This window comes from Trifolium pratense, linkage group LG3 (assembly GCF_020283565.1).
Source record: "Trifolium pratense cultivar HEN17-A07 linkage group LG3, ARS_RC_1.1, whole genome shotgun sequence".
Lineage (NCBI taxonomy): Eukaryota > Viridiplantae > Streptophyta > Magnoliopsida > Fabales > Fabaceae > Trifolium > Trifolium pratense.
In genome coordinates, this window is record NC_060061.1 from 28,880,210 (window position 1) to 28,897,974 (window position 17,765).

General features: G+C 30.5%; 1 protein-coding gene and 1 long non-coding RNA gene across 3 annotated transcripts; one reads left to right on the forward strand and one right to left on the reverse strand.

Annotated features, from left to right (window-relative positions):
* Window positions 1-5,896: 5,896 nt before the first annotated feature.
* LOC123915671 (protein arginine N-methyltransferase PRMT10) lies at window positions 5,897-11,820 on the reverse strand. The gene is made up of 8 exons (XM_045966869.1): window positions 11,516-11,820; window positions 11,129-11,321; window positions 10,502-10,607; window positions 9,606-9,795; window positions 7,478-7,663; window positions 7,304-7,387; window positions 6,752-6,972; window positions 5,897-6,094 (listed from the first exon to the last, which is right to left on the reverse strand). Exons 1-7 carry the CDS (start codon window positions 11,702-11,704, stop codon window positions 6,796-6,798), a joined length of 1,125 nt encoding a protein of 374 aa, XP_045822825.1. The 5' UTR covers window positions 11,705-11,820; the 3' UTR covers window positions 5,897-6,094; window positions 6,752-6,795.
* A 3,230-nt stretch (window positions 11,821-15,050) lies between these two features.
* On the forward strand, window positions 15,051-17,124 carry LOC123915672. 2 transcript variants are annotated; one of them, XR_006811950.1, is made up of 4 exons: window positions 15,062-15,447; window positions 15,581-15,699; window positions 15,802-16,002; window positions 16,901-17,124. It is a non-coding gene; the product is annotated as an uncharacterized LOC123915672 (long non-coding RNA). The 2 variants fall into 2 exon arrangements; XR_006811951.1 differs by having other exon boundaries at window positions 15,051-15,699.
* Window positions 17,125-17,765: the final 641 nt, after the last annotated feature.

Below are 17,765 nucleotides of genomic sequence, written 5' to 3' on the forward strand. Positions count from 1 at the left end.
AAAAAAGCCACGTCTCTACGTAGTGTAATTTTTTTTATTAAAAAATAAAACATGAATTTCATAAGCCTATTATTTATGATAAATTTGTATTAAAATATCAACAAAAAATTTACCAAACAGATTTACCTTAAAAGTGATAATTAAGTTTAAAAAAAATTACCAAACAACTTCAACTACTTTATGTTTAAACATACAAAGATTAGTAAAAAAAATAAAAAATAGTATATGTTTGAGCAGTGAAGCAACAAGTGTGGATCAATAGTAAAATATATATTTTGTCAACAAAAACAGTAATATATATATATATATATATATATATATATATATATATATGCTACCGTCGGAAAAATAAAAAATAAAAATATATATGCATATCATAGGCAACATATGGTGAATAAATAATAAAATATTCAGCAAAATGAATGATTAAAAGAATATAGGCTCAATAGGATAGGATAAATAATAGGTTTGTTTTATCATTTTTAATGATGCACCAAACAAAAGGATTTGAGTAGGATAAAATAATTTTATCATATTTTGTTTCTCTATCGTGTACACCAAACGACAAAATTATCCTTGTAAAACAATTGTTATTTTTTAAAAATTATATTGCAATACTTTGAATTTTATATATAAAAATATAAATAAGTAATCAAATAACTTTATATAATTTTAAATAAAAATCATGAGAAAATAAACAAATTTAATTTTTTATATGAATCATGATCAAATAAATAACTCAATTATACATGTTAGATAAGCTAAATAATTTATGATATATCTCATACGTAAATAATAAAACAACCATTGCAAAAGAATTTATATTTAATTTGTTATAAAATTAAATTAATATCCCTATTTTGCACTTGTTTAATAATTATTTTACTTTAAAAAATTGTAATTTTAGTAGAATTTTGATTGTTAATTATGTAAATTACAAAATTACCCCTGTGAGAAAGTCACATATATTTAAAAATTAATTATTTTATTATTAATTTACTATAAAATTATTTTACTGTTTATATTTTATTAATTTTCATGTTTTATTTTAAAATATATTTTTTAAAATAAATCAGTAAAAAAATTTCTTATCTTACCTTGCTGGTAACCTAGCTCAAATTCAGGATAAAAATTTTAACTAGAGAGACAGGATATGATAAGCTTCAGGATTAACTCATCATATCTTGTTGTGTTACCAAACACTGGATTAAGACAAGATATGATACAGTTATCATATCATATCTCTTATCATATGCACTAAACGAACCCTTAAAGTTTTTATTTTCGACTTTATTATTAAAGTAGTTTTTAAGTCATAAATAAGTAGGATCAAACGGGCACTAATGTGTCTTCATCTTCTTCCCCCCATTTCCTGCGGTTACAAAAAAAAAACGAAAAAATAAAATAAAACCCTTCAAAAAACCCATTTGGTGCAAAATTCGTCAAAATCGCTTCATTCTTGCTAATTCGTGGTCGAAATCATAAACGAAGTTAGGATTAACCTAAGGTAAGCATGCATTTGAACGTTTCATGGATTGTTTTTGCGTGTTTTTTTTTTACGACTAGGGTTGTTCGCTTTCTGGTTGGCGAACAGGTAAGGTGTTCGCCTTCCAGAAAGCGAACGTTACTTATGTTGTTTTCGTTTTTGTTGTTTTGGTTGATCATTGTATTGTATGAATAAGTTTGTTTGCTTTTTATTTATGTTTAGCCATGTAATCTACATCTAAGAAGGGAGACAAAGATAAATGACCAACTAAGGTAACTGTATCTGCTCGAAGAAAAAATGCAGCTAGGAATCCTCCTAAGAAGCGGGCACGCAAGGGTACCTCTGCACTTGAGACTGTTCATCATGTGCCTAAGCATCATGAGCAGAGCCGGTCCCGAAAATATAGAGGCCCGAATTTGAATATTAAAAGTGGACATCTTAATGAAAAAAACAAAAAATTCAGAAAGAATAATATCCTTTTAAAATGTAAATAATATAATTAAGTAATATAAAAAATAGTCATATTATAATCAATACTAACAAAAATATCTTCTAACTACTTAAAAAAAAAATTCCTTCTAGCAGTGAAACGAAGAAGGAGAAGCTAAACGTGTTTCTCTTTGTGTTTGAGACAATAAAAACATTTTTTATTCATTTTATTTTTCAGAAACTTTTTTTTTGACACCGAAAAAAAATAAGATCATTTTTCTAACAATAAACTTTTTTTTATTCATCTATTTTATTTTTTTTATTCATTTTATTTTTTATTCAATTTTGTCGCGATGATTTTCGGAGATCAAAGCTATTGATTAACTTTGACTCGTAAAATAATAAGTCACCACCAAATTTTAATTTTTCCAAGGGAAGGGGAAAAGATCGAATAAAACCCACAAATAAACATGCAAAGTGCACCTTTCACAACATATATATATATATATATATATATATATATATATATATATATATATATATATATATATATATATATATATATATGAATAATGCTAGCAATACACTCTTTAACAAACACACTCTAACACACTCTCTTTTATTGGTTGAAATTCACATGGGTCCCATAAAAAAATGTGGACCCATATAACTTTTATGGGACCCATATAAATTTTAACTAATAGAAGATAGTGTGTTAGAGTGTGTTTGTTAAAGAGTGTGTTGCTAGCACTCCTCATATATATATATATATATATATATATATATATATATTTATATATATATAGAGTAATATTAGGGTCACATCCTTTAACACACTCATTAAACACACTCCAATTTTTTTAAGCCACATTATCTCTCCTTTTTGTTTCTATTACCTGTCACCATTTCACTTTGTAACCATTTATTTTACTTTTATTATTATAATAATTATTTTGATACACATTAACTGTTCATCTTCTTTTCTTTTACATTTACTCTTCATCTTCTATGTTTATCGTTTTGCAGTTTTTTTTCTTTCATCCATTGAAATCTAAAACAATTTTCTTTCACTCAATGATGGATCAACAATCTTTTTTCTCAGAAGGAATCTCTATCTCTAAACTTGTTTTCAATTGAAATCTAACAAACCCACAAAAAATTATCCAATACAACACACAATTTGTCATTAAAAAAACAAACTCAAGCTGTCATAGAAAATGGAATCTCTATCTCTAAAATGAAGAACACAAAATGCAGAATTTATATCAAGCTAAAAACACATAAAAATTTGAAAAAGAACTATTTTTTTCTTAAACATGTGGTTGAAAACACAGATCAGATGCAATTAAAGGGTAAAAAAGGAATGAAAACGAAATGGGTTGAATATGGTATGGGTATAGAAAAAGGAGTAAGAGGGGTGATGGGGAAGAGGAAAGTGATTGGCTAGTTGAGGAACAGAGACAGTGGTGGTTGCCGGCGGCTAATGGAGAGATGGGTAGATTCATGGAGCTCTTGAAGACAACAATGTCATAGCTTTTGTTTTGTATTCAAGTTAAAAAAATAAAATAAAATTGTCCACTTAAAAACTGGTACAACCGGTTTTCAGGTAAAGAATAAAAGAAGATGGATGATGTGGCTTAATAGGATTTAAGTGTGTTTAAGGGGTGTGTTAGAGAGTGTGACCGGCACTCCTCATATAGTATATATATATATATTCTCATCCACCACTCATACCAACACCTTTCACAGTATTGAAAACTATAAATAAAAAAAAGCTTACCAAAAAGCTCAAGAGTCGCATCGACAAATTGTTTGAAGATTTTAGTCATTGATTTTTAGCAATGCAAAAAACATATTTTCAATTTCCATTTATACATTTCACAATATTTTCTCATCCACCACTTATACGTTATTGTGTCAATAGTCGCATCGAGAAATGGTTTGAAGATTTTAGTCGTTCATGATAATGACAACCTTACAAATACCACTTCAAATGTAGTTTATAAAGAAATTTTCCGTAATTTGTAGGATTGTTTGTATTTTACTGTTTATGTAAGTTGGTGGAAATAAATTAGACAATAAATATTTTTAGTTTCTACGCGTGGGAATTAATTTGTTTATCAGCCCAAAGAGATATAATATAATTGATCTACAGTTTTTGATCCGCGCGAACGCACGAGTATGGTCACTAGTTAATATATGAATATAAATATAGGTCTCGTAGAAATTATAAAAAAAAATAGACAACCTTATTAATATATGAGTAAAAATATCGGTTCCATATAAATAGTAAAAATAAAATATAAAAGCAATGTGTAGTAGAGTATAATAATTATAATAATGAATGTAATTTATACTAATATATTAATATGAAGACCCAATTTTTTTTCTTGTGATTTCTGTGGCATCTATATTTTTACTCGTATATTAACAAAATTGTCTATGTTTTTATTGCTGTAGAAAAATTGTATTAAAAATTGAGTAAATCAAATATTTACAATTTGGGAATTGGGTTTCAATTTCTCTGTTTCTTCTGCGTTTTTTTATTTCATATAATTATATACAGTTTTTTTTTAATTATTATTAACTATTTATTTAATTATTTTATTGTTTTGATATTTTTAAAATGCAATATTTGATTTTTTAAAAAAAAATAATGACATGGAATACAAGTTGATTACATGGATACTACAACGTCATTAATAAGCTTGACACATCATAAAAAATTTGACCAAAATGGGTTTGGGGGACTAAAATTCATAAAAAAACTAAAATAGGGGAACAATCGTTCAAAATAAAATAAAATAAGGCAACAAAAGTTCAGGGAAAAATAATGTTTGTTAGGGACTAAAAAATAATGTTTTTGTAACGTACGAGTAAAATGAGTAAATGGGGTAAAAGAGTGTGTTGCTTTGCTTTGTTAGAACTTAGAAGAACGTCAAACATTTAGAAACTGCAAGGTATGTTTGATTCTTTGAATGTCTTGGGACTGTACAATTTTTATTGAACTACTCAAGGTCACATTCTAGATATACGACCACAAGCATGAAGGGGATGTTCAAATTTAGAGTGAAAATATGTTTATAAGTGAAAGACTTTTCCCCACCTTACATGTTAATTTTTAGTTACCACCAACCCAGAACAAAAACCAGAGAGTAGTGACAAAACGATATCAGAGATGGTAAGGACAAGGAGGATGTGAAGTTGTGATGGTGTAAGGTAGCAATGGGATGGGAATAGAGCGATAATAGATGGTGGACATTGTCAAGTGCAGGTGGCAGCTGCCATAGGGAAGATTAGAAGGGGGAAAAAAAGGTCACGAGTAACAAGAAAAAGAGAAAAAATAAATAAAGGAGATCTAGATCCTCTCTAGTGGCAGAATGATGTGCGATATCAACCATTCATTTCAGTCTACCATATGCAATCAATGATATTAATTGGTGGATGGACGGCTAAGATAAGCAAAAGATGAGGAAAATGAGACATGACTGAAGAGGATATAGATCCAAAAAAGGATCCAATCATATCTTGTTAATTCCAAACCCTATTGAAGGCTGAATATAAAACCTACAATGCTGAAGAGGATGATGATGCCTGAATAAGCTTATCATATTTTCTAGGCTCAATAAACAGATTTGTAAAGGGTATAGGATAACTAATCTTATCATAACTTCCTGACAATTCTAGTGATTACTACACTGCCAAATCCTAAACCATTTTATGCAAACAAGGAAATATCTCCAACAAATGCAACATTTCTACTCTAATCCTATAATAAGGTTTAAGGATTGCCAAAAATTTAGGCGTGCCACAATTAAATAACAAATAAATACAAACTTCAATAAATAACGTCATATATATATATATATATATATATATATATATATATATATATATATATATATATATATATATATATATATATAACAAAAAAAAGCCAAAAGCTTCGCTTGAAAGTTGGGAACAAGTAACAATACGAGGTTTATCCAATCATCACCGAATAATGCTGAACAATATCCTTTATGAGTTAAATGTCACACACAACGAAATGATTAGAAGAACCAAGTATTATAAGCAAGTAAGCAACGCCAACTGCTTTATTCTGTATACAAAATTGAACTCATACAAACCTTAATAACCGTAAGTTCCATAAGATTACAAATCATGCAATAGTGCTTCCTGATGAGAAAAAAAATAATCAAACACTAAATGAGGATAGCTAGTTGAGAATCAGTTAAGGACTTAAACATTCCAAGGAAAAAAATGTTACCAACATACTCTTTAACACTTCCTCTATTAGACAAATTTAAAAGCATATTAAAGTGGTGTAGGTATCCTTTTGATTTCTTAAAAGAAATGGATGAAGTTTTTGGTGTATAAAGGCCTATATTTCTAAAACATATGGATAATGAACCTTTATACACTCAACATTAAAGTGTGCTTAAAATAGAGTTTGATGGCATTCTTCTATATAGTACCAAGGATTTCAACTTCTATTCTAAATAATTACAAGGAACTTTATTTAATTAATTATTACCAAGAAAAAAGTGAGAGCTTAAGAACAATTGGTTAAGTATACAATTTTCACATGAACAATTGGTTTCCATTGATAAGTATAATCAAAGTATTTTATTTTATTTATACTGAAGTCAATAATGTATATCGCTGTTTATTAAAAGCAAAGTGGAAAAGTGTTTAATGGTTAAAGTTTATAGTTAAGGTCTTCGGTTAGTTATCTGTTGAAGAACATTCAAACAGAAGGATAGATCAAGAAAGACATTCATTGTAACTATATAATATTATCATTCAAGAACCATCATAGTCTTTAGAGCATACCTGGGATACTGCTTGAAGCTCCACAAACAAAGGAATCTAAACTATCATTCGATGTAGTACTTATTTTTGAAAGGTGCAACAAGCTTGCCAGAATGCTTTTGAATCTCACACCCAAGCTCAACCTCCATCAAACGATGGTTCTCCTTCGAGCGACTCATTAGAAAATTAACACTTAATTCATCACCTTCACTAACATGTGTAGGAGGATTTAAGAGGAAAACCTGTCCGTGATTAAAACATATGACACTAACATTAACATACAGTTGTACTAGAATGAAAGTCAGAAATAACAAATACCCAATTCATCAAAGAAAGTATGAATGTTACATCTGTCTCTCTTACTATCTATAAAAATTTCAAGCTTATAATTTAACAATAGAAGAAACACTTTATGGAACTTATTTGAAGTACCATATGCTCCTTCGGTGATATTCAAATTGTCTCATAGTAAAATATATGAATAATAATAATAATAATAATAATAATAATAACAAAAATTCATTTCATAGCCAAATCAACTAGTATCAACTAATTAATTGATGTTGTACAAACCTGCTGGCCCCAGTGTGTACAGTAATCTACACTAGGAGCGGTAGTTAACTCGATCTCATGTTCAGCTGGATCCTCACTTCGTCCCTGGTAAGCATAAACAGAAAACAATAAGATTTAACTATTTAAGATATTTTATAGATATATAATGCCATTAAAAACATCGGAGCATCTTACCCGGAAATGTACATCAAACCACCCTCCAAATCCACACAATTTTGTGTTTTCCATGGTTATTGACAGAGTAAATTTGGATCTAACATTCTCTATGTCTGCCACAGTGGCAGTCAAACAGTCAATTTCCTTAATTATACCAGCAGTTCCTATGACTTGATGTGGATGAAGATTGCTCCACAACGATGTCTACAGGAATTAAAACAAGCTAAATTAGTGTCACGCAACAGAAATCTCAATAGGATTAGTAATGAAATAATCGGAGATAAAATTTGATAACTTTCATTGTAGACAGGGAAGATAATAATATGGTCTCATCTGAAGAGAGTTGGATATGGGTAAACTAATGAGTTTTTCTCATCAGGATGTGTTAGAATTCTTGTTCAAAGCTCTACACATGCAACACCAACCACTCTCTTACAAATTACCTACACCTACTGCTTGCTTGCAATGCACCCATCAAATCACAGTATTTTCCAGCTGAGCTAGGGCACACCCATTTCTCGGTTCTGCGCATACTCTATTCTGTTTATTTTCCACATGTTGTCTACTGCTTTTTTCAGTTTTTAGTAGTCCTTTAAGTAGAAGGAAAAACTGTGACATTCTGTTGTCGACCTGTTGCTCAAATTTGTGGTTCTTTCGCATACTGTTCTAATCTCTGCAGTGTTCTACCTAATCACCATTCTGCTCTATCTGTGTTCTGTTGTGATTGTTGTTTTTTTAACAATACAATTTTTGCAGCCATGGCATCATTCAGTCTCTCACAGGCTTAAACTTTTATTCCTTGACTTTTGTTGTCATTGACTTGTGTATTTAGCTTAAGAGTATGACTGCTGATTATTAATCATAAATATTTATTTAGTTTTATGTGAACTTCAACTTTTTTGCATTTATATAAGAATAGTATAAATAAACTTAAATTACTGTCTTTACTTTAGTATAACAGTCACCATAATACCAACTAATCACTGTCCAGCTAAATCAATTTTGGGGTTAGGGGGTTGTTTGATCCGCATAACATGCTCCACCTAATGGGAAAATGATTTTGTTGTTTTATGCTGAAGAAAATTCAATGTTGTCGAATAGTGGTACTATAGCATAGCGAAATGTTAAGGAACCCGCTATGAAAACCTTAAAGCTATCCAAGTTTCGTTATTAGTGAAATTGTGGCTACTATTCCAGTTTCAACTAGCAGATGTAGCAGCAATAGTGGAAAAAGAAAATTTTAAGGGCTTGACAAAATATATACTAAAGGAGATATGTTAGAGACTCACTGGAGATGGAGGAGGACATGATGAAAGGGAGTTAAGATGGAAGGGGTGTTGATACAAAATTGAGGTAGAGAAAAATCCACTAATGTATTGAAAGGTTGTGGTTTCACCACACATCTTCAGTTTTACTATTCTAAAAACGAGTCATGTGCAGCAGACATGCTAGCTCTTTAGTTTTTATTATTGAAAGGAAAAGGAAAACCCTGAAATTGTCTCTTTTCTGTTACATCCTGACCAAAAATGCTATAGTGGCTGCTATAGCCCTTACGGTGGAACAAGGATTAGAATTTAGGTTTTCATAGCAAATTCATCAAAATTCAATCCCCTAAGAAATAGTGCTATAGTGCCACTATTTGACAACAATATCAATACAATTCCAAAGCAACGTACACAGGTCCACAGACACAGCAACGTGAATGACTTCATGGAAGCAAGGACTTTTGGATCAAGGGAGAATACTTACCAACAGTGCCTAAGACACAGTTCAACCTGTTCATAACATAAATATTGCTAAACGGCATCGTTTAAATGATTTTAAAAAGCATTGGCTGACGCAAGGTTTTGGCAGTTTGTAGTACAAACAGTGCACAAAGTACTGTAGTTACGTATTTTTCAAGCACATGTTAATGTTCTTGGGAATGCACGCCTACATGGTTTTACACTCCAGCATGGATCAACCCGCAATCAAACCAAAATGATTTCCATGTGAGGATTTGGATTGTTCAACCCTGTAGAACATGTCAATCCTGTCTCTACAAGCCAGCACATGATCTGGAGCTGACATAATTCCAACCATAACAAAAATTCCATGTACCTGAAACTATACAGTTCACTTAAGGTGTACTAAATATATAACTTGCCTGTAGATAGTACTTCCTTTGCTCCTCTGCAAAAGGCTTAGCCAAAGTGCTCATATCAACACCATAGAAAGCTTTTGTTTCGTCGACGAAGTTGTGCCAATCACCCATAGCTGACTGGTAATCACCCAATTTTTGTTCTACTATCCCAGTTCTGATAGGTGCCATCCACATGCGAGCATGACTAGGATACCTACAAAATAAATATTCTTAAATCACCATGTGATTTGCTAATGTAACACCAATAGCCACCAAAGATTTACTCATTAACAAAATGATTTTTCATATCATGTCATAACCATTACATTTGTATGAAACTGATACATTCAAAGTTAACCAACTCATCAATACATGTAAGTATCTCTGTTGACTAACTGCTGATTTTGTGATTCACCCTTTTAGGTTGAAAGCAATGTTTTCAAAACCAGACTAGAATGACCAGTTCAATCAGAAATCATCAAGCCAATCGATTGGTTCAAAGTCCTATTGAACTGCAGTTGGTTCAACCAGTTGAACCATGACTCGGAAGTCTCATCAGTTTGATCCTGTTGAACCAATTGAAGCATGACTTGGAAGTCTCATCAGTTTGATCTCCGGCCCAGTTTTGGCAACATTGGTTGAAAGCAAAAGAATATGCTCTAACTAACAAAACATTCTGCTGCCTTGTGTGCAGACAAAAAAAAATGATAATAAAGTTAAACTTTCTTAACTGAACTATTACCACCATTTTTCAAATATAGTACATGGATTAGAAACAAAATCTAATATTTAGATAGTGACTAAGGAGTCGGCACATATCAAGAAGCATGCTACCAAAACAAAACATCAATTCATTTACAAGAATAAAGTAGAAAAATAACCCTCTTCTTTTTCATTTATGTGAAGGAAATAATACTTACATTACTCCTGTTGGTTTGAGCCAGCGGTCACGAGCACATATAACTGAATCAAACATAGATTCTCGCAGAAGAAAATAACCCATCCATTCAGATATGATGACATCAACTGCAAGTCATCAAGGTTTTTAAAAACAGTCGGTAATTGCAGCTCTCAAAATCAAGGTTTTTGATCATTTGTTTAATTTACAATTCAGGTATTGCCAATAAAAACATGGGTTTAATTTACAACAAAAACATCACAATAAAAGTTTAAAAAGTTAAAAATTGTCTTTGGTTACAAAGAAACTCAGATACACAAATAATACTATATTATAATTATTATATTAATATGTACGAGAAAACCACAAATCTCACTCAAAAATGTACATCAGTGTTTTACAAGTAGTGTGCCATGTTTCATTAGTAAAAAATGGAGTACCGTACACATACCGGGTAGTTGAAGCCTTCACCATTTTACAAGTACCCATGCTTCAGGAGAAAAAACCGAGGACCGTACAGTTACTCCGCAGTTTTAAATTTTTTTTTTTTTTTTGTTGATCTTGTTTTAAAAGTTTTTAGCACTATCAAATATCATGACCACCATTTAGTTAAAAACCTTAAAGCTTAAATTAATGCACACTAACTAACCTTTCTCTGGCAATGAAACATCCTCCACAGATCCCTCAATAACTTCGACTACTTGCTCAAGATTATTTGCTTTAACAAGTGCACGGGCGTGTTCTGACATCTTAGTAGCTTCCACTGCATAAACCTTCTTAGCACCTGCCTGAGCTGACCATATAGCAAGAATACCACTTCCAGCTCCCACATCCAAAACAACCTTCACAAAACCATAAGTTAGAAATTAGAATTTCTCTTTTCATTCTTTCACAAATTTCATCACAGCATCCAAACACAGTTCATATATCATAAATCTAATACTTTTTATTACAGTTTCAAAACTAAATACCAATATTTTTAATGTTATAACCAAACATGGCTGATGTCAAGAAGAAGAAGAAGAAGAAGAATAACCTTATCCTTAAAGTGATGTTTGTTTTCAAAAACGGCATTGAAGTAAGCGTCCATTCGAACACGATCTGAGAGCATCTCTTTTTGATGGTAGAGAAAGGAATAGGTGCAGAAGTAGTTCGCGTAGTCGACTTCTTTGGGGACGGCGTTGCCTCGGCCACCACAGGCGGCGTTTTCAGAAGAGGTGCCCATGGTTATGGTTGCTCTGTTTGACTCTAGAGCAACAGAATTTATTTTAGGGCAGGATTGGTTTGAGCGGTAGGGTTTGTTTGGGTTTTGGTTCTGTACCGTTATTTAAACGAGCTATACTTTTTTTTCCACGTTATTATTAACATAATAAAATCGATAAGAGATTCGTTGATTTCGGGACGTTTAATAATTTGATATCGCTATTATATTTTTTCAATCCAACCGTTGAATTTAAAGATCTCATTGAGTAAATCAACTCCGCAAATTTTTATAAAAATTCAAAATCGTTTGATACTTTTTCTGATAACTGTACCACAAACTTAAAAAAAAAACGTTGAATTTTAATAGTCTGAATACATAACTACATTTTTTGTATTTTTATAAAAATTTGTGTAGTTGATCTACTCAATAAGATCTTTGAATTCAACGGTTGGATTGAAGAAACATAATGCCGATATCGAGTTATTAAGCGGAGTAAGTCAATGGAAACTTACTCCTGGAGTCAGCGGATCCCTCCTCATTAAAATCAATTACCATACCAACATAGTGCGACACAAGTGGTAGATACTTGGGTTCCTTAACTATTTGGTCTTGGGTTCGATCCTCGGCTGGTGCGTATTAAATAGATCTCAGTTAACTCGAGGGGATTGGTCTTTGCAGTTGCGCGCGGATGATACTTTTGGTTTACAAAAAAAAAAAATCAATTACCACCGAAGCTACTAATTTATTCTTATTATTTTTAACTACGTTGCAAGTTTTATATACTTCATTATAATTTCCCTATTAAAAAAAATAACAAAATAGATTATAGATAGAAACAAAACAGAACGATCTATACATAAAAATAGAAAAAAAAAAAAACAATAAAAAAATTTAGAAAATTTTGCCGATAAAAAAAATTATAGAAAGAATATAAAAAAATAAGAATAAAACACATTAAAATAGGATTATAGAAATAAAAAAAAATATATAAACAAAACATAAACAATTTTTTTTATAAACGAAACATACACAATATTATTACAGAGTTTACTACTAACCATTAATAATAATATAATTAAGTTAATTAGTATCAAACTTACTAAATTACAATAAATATTCATAATAAAATTTATAATTTTTTATTAAGAATATACATTGACCATTATTTGTCACCGAAACATAAAAAATTGAATAAATAAGTTTACAAGAAATAAATAACACAATAATTCATTTATATTTTAACAATATTATACTAGTGGCCAAACGGGCACGTTTCGTGCCCGTTTGTGTGATACGCGGTTTTCTATTGTGTTAATGTATGTAAATTATAAACAATCCATATAAATTATAAACTACCATTGAACCATATTTAGAGAAGATGTTAACAAAAAAATTAAGGAATGATAAATGTAAACACAAATTAATGACATCTATACAAAAATATATTTTTTTTTATTTAAAAAAAGGCAAGAAAGAATATGATTTAATCAATTAGTCGATGTTCACAATAATGTAATAGGTCTTTAGAAATCGAGTGGTTTCTTGACAAAAATAAAAAATAAGTACATAAATTAAGTGGTTCATACTTTATTGCTTGCAAAATATTAGAATTTTAAACTTTTCTTTGACAAATTTAATTGAATTTGTTTTGATGAAAAATAAATAAGAGAAACACATACTTGGTGTTTACTATGAATGAGAGCAGATCCTCTCATGTCCAAATTGGATTGCAGGGGGTGCAGTTTAATCCTCCACTATCCATTTTTTTTATTTGAATGAACAATAAACAACAAAAAAGAAATGAAAGGCTGAGATCCAACATTAGGGAATTTGGACATGAGAGGATCTCCTCTCTACTATGAATATACAATTTCCTTTTCAATTAAGGGGATCTTTCAATGAGTTACATTGTAGTAAAGGGTGTGTACATCCCTTTCATTACATGTGTAGTAACATTTTGTATCATTAATTTTTGTTGTCAAAGATCTTGTGCAAAGTAACACCATTCATCCACACTTAAAACTCCCTATAGAACCATGGTAGACAAAACAATAGCAAAACATCAACAAAACACAATAAAAATTAACGAAAGAGCTAGATAAAATATTGTTTTTTTTTAATGGTAAATGTTAAAACTCAATAGCAAATTGGGGTTGGGATTCTACACTCTCAAGACATCATCTTATTTCTTTCTTTTCTGACTTTTCTCTCAAAATATTTTTTTGGTAAAAAAACAATTTGAATAAAGTTTTGGGAAAGATAGAGATGAATAGATGATATAGTGCGTGTCTATGTTTTTTATGAATAAACTTTTGGTAAAAAAAACAATTTGAATAAGTTTTTACCTATGAATCTTCAGAGCATTTGAACAAAAATTGCAAAGAAATAAAAAATGCAAAACAATGAAATTGAAGTGAATATGCATATAAGAATAACATAGAAAAAAATGCAAAATCAATCAAAAAAGTAACAAAACAATTTCTTTTGATACAGTTACGTACTATTTTATTGGGTCAATTTCTTTTGGCAAATCAGTAATGCATGAGAGTTAGTTTGGAGGAGGATAACCATATCTATGTTTATTAAGTTTTCTTCTAGAAATTCTGTAAAAAAAAAAAAAAAAAAAAGAACTTAAGAAATCAAAGTCACATAAGTGCACCATGAACAAATTCACATAAATAGTTAAGAAATAAAAAATTTAACATAGTTCTTTACTTCAATCTTTATCTTTGATTTGAAACATGTCCATAGAATATGCCTACAAAACAATTAAAGGAAATCTTAAATGCATACACAATGACATGACATCCAAACAAAAGGAAAAAGAAAAACTTTGAAATAAAAATGATTGCTTGCAAGTAAGTGAAATTTTATGGTTTCCTTTGACAAAGTAATTAATTAAATTTGTTTCGATGAAAAGAAAGGAAAATAAAAGAGCACGTACCAAGTGCCTATACATTGCAACACATGTACCCTCGTTGTGAAGCAAAATAGATATTAGAGAAACATGGAAAAGAGATGAAGAGAAGCATAATTGATAATGTATCAGTTATTTTGAAGTTTGTGTTGAAGATATACAATGAAAGGGTTAAAGATAACAGAGAGATATGAAAAAAACTACCAATGAAATAGTAAGTTGAAGGGAAGTTTGTAACATCCCGACTTTAACTAATAGAGAAATATTAATTAAAGATAATTATTGGAAACTAAATGGAAATAAGTGAATAGGTATGAAGGAATAATTAGAGAACACAAGTACATTTTGGTAGTAAGTGGAAGCATGACAAAATAGTAATAATACTAAAGGTGAAGGGTAATTACCTTGTTATGGCTATCTAAGACCTTTGGACAACTCTCTTTCATATTCATTGATCCATTTTCAGTAAAGAAAAGACACTCCATTTACATCTTTCTCTCTCTCACGCCTAAGCAACACAAATCTCACTCCTTTTTCTTTCTCTCTCTCGTTTCTTCATTTCTTCAAGGAGCAAACACCAACTCATTTCTTTAAGTTAATTGCATGTGAACACCTCTTGCATAAATCATGAAGTTAGATTGTGAGGACAACAACCCATGGAAATAAAAGACATTTTTATTTCTCTCTTCCTTTTTGTTTGGCCGCAAACCCTTTTCCATGGTGTCTAAACCCAAATTCAATTTCTTCATCATCTATGAGAAAACTTGCATGTATGGTGGTCATCACTTCCCTCATGAACTATTAGTACTTAGTATTTGGTTTGAGTTGTTGTTGTGCAGAAAGTAAGGTAAGGAACTCACTCTTCATTTACAAAAGTATACATGAGTTTTCTCTTGTTGAATCCAAACATTTAATCTTAACCCCACACATGAATAGATGTTTACCTCTTCATTTACTTTGATTGCATGTGATGGATTGAGTAATTGCAAACTGTGGATGTTTGGAAAATCAAGTTGAGGTTATTATAAAGAATCATTGTTGGTTGAGGAATGAATGAAAGACTGTGGAAATAGAATTGGAGAAAGTTAGAATTAGAAAGGTAAGAAATTTTGCATAATTTTCGTAGGACCTGTATTCAGTAATTAATCTGTATCTGTCAAATCGTAACTTTATTTTGAATGGTATTTACATGTTTGGAAAGCTGACAGAATTACCTTCGTTATGGTGTCAAATTCGTGGAATTTGACTGAGAATTGAGATCTGGAGACCAGTTTGAAGTTGAGGGTCTGATATGGAAATTGTGCAGAAAATTCTGTTTACCGGTTTAAACTGCTTTTGCTGCAAATTCTGCATTTCGGCGAGTTCCAGAAATATCGATTGTATTGTTCAAGCGTCAACTCAGGTGGTTCCCTTAGAGCCTTAAACTCTAGTTAGTTTAACTCCATTAGTTTTCCCAAAATTTATGCATCATAACATTAGTCTAGATATGATAATAGTATCTCCAATTTATGATAAAAAGTATGATAACATTAAGGTTTAGGATGGATTAGTGTATGAGAAGAGCTTAATCCCAAAGTTCTTCTCCATTTTAATCATTTAATCCATTATAGTGTGCACAACTATTAGAAAGAGGGATTGTAGGTGAATTTATGCATTGTTTATATAAAACAGAGTGTTGAATTGGTATCCTCGCTAAGCGATAATAGCAAATCAGTATCCTGCACAATCTTTTAAAATGTGATGCTTTCACTCCTTTTAGATCTCTGACCCTTCTAGATATTTTCTGTGGATACTGCAAGTACATTAAATAATTAGAATGTTAATTACACGTTAGGTACATGATAATCAGGAAATCAGGACAAGTTAGTATTACCCCGGGAGGGAATTCATGGGTAGGATAACAATCAGGATTATTAAGTTAAGTCAAGAAAGTCAATCAATTATGGTGGTTACTTATGTACCACGTTATGGGATTCGTTAGAATCCAATCATGTTATGATTGTGAGCTTCAGCCGTGTCGATGTACATTATTATCGCAGACGGATATGTCAGACCTCTAAGACCTGCTCACCTCAGAGTGTCTTTGTTATGAATAAAACGAACAAGATAAATAATTTGTGTTACACCTTTATGTATTATGTTATGAAATTATGTTATGTAAATCATGTTTAGAGATTGACTATCAGGATCAAGGAACATTAGTTCATCAGTTGCCCCCGGTATAGACACCAATAGTAATTGGGTAGTAGGAATCCACTGAGACGAAGTGACTGTCTCATCCCCCGCTTATTTGATTTCAGATAAACAGGTTGATCGAGATATCATGGTCTGCATGCATGAAGTTCAGATGCTTGGATTATGCTAGTTGAGTTGACGTCATGTTATCTTATATTGTGAATAAGATTTAGTTTCTTTATGTTTTCAGTTGTTAGCTCAATTTAATATTAATCACTTGGATTTTTGTAATCCTATTTATGTATTCGGACGATATGTAATGAAAATTTAAAGTTTCCCGGTTCAGTTATGTACACTCTTGTTGATATTCTAGATAAATTGACATGAGGTGTTATAAAGTTAAATTTTAAATAAAATACAAAAAAAAAATTGAAAAGGGTATATTTGGAATAAAAAAAGGCTACACCAAAAGAAATGTTTTCCCTTTATTATTGTTATAGATTTCAGATAAACAGGTTGATCGAGATATCATGGTTTGCATGCATGAAGTTCAGATGCTTGGATTATGCTAGTTGAGTTGACGTCATGTTATCTTATATTGTGAATAAGATTTAGTTTCTTTATGTTTTCAGTTGTTAGCTCAATTTAGTATCAATCACTTGGATTTTTGTAATCCTATTTATGTATTCGGACGATATGTAATGAAAATTTAAAGTTTTCCGGTTCAGTTATGTACACTCTTGTTGATATTCTAGATAAATTGACATGAGGTGTTATAAAGTTAAATTTTAAATAAAATACAAAAAAAATTGAAAAGGGTATATTTGGAATAAAAAAAGACTACACCAAAAGAAATATTTTCCCTTTATTATTGTTATAAATATAGATAACAAATTTTTAAATATTTACTTTTAAATTAATTTTCTACATGACAAACTCAAATATCAAATAAAAATCAATTGACTCGTGCAGATGCACGGGTCTTTAAAC

What these genes read in the sequence shown, in the direction of transcription:
- LOC123915671 (XM_045966869.1), bottom strand. Translation starts at nt 11,704, where the DNA reads ATGGGCACCTCTTCTGAAAACGCCGCCTGTGGTGGCCGAGGCAACGCC. An exon ending in CTCAAACCAACAGGAGTAAT is followed by an intron (nt 9,796 to 10,501) that starts GTAAGTATTATT and finishes TTTATTTTGTAG; the next exon opens with GTATCCTAGTCATGCTCGCA. An exon ending in GGTTTGATGTACATTTCCGG is followed by an intron (nt 7,388 to 7,477) that starts GTAAGATGCTCC and finishes TATGCTTACCAG; the next exon opens with GGACGAAGTGAGGATCCAGC.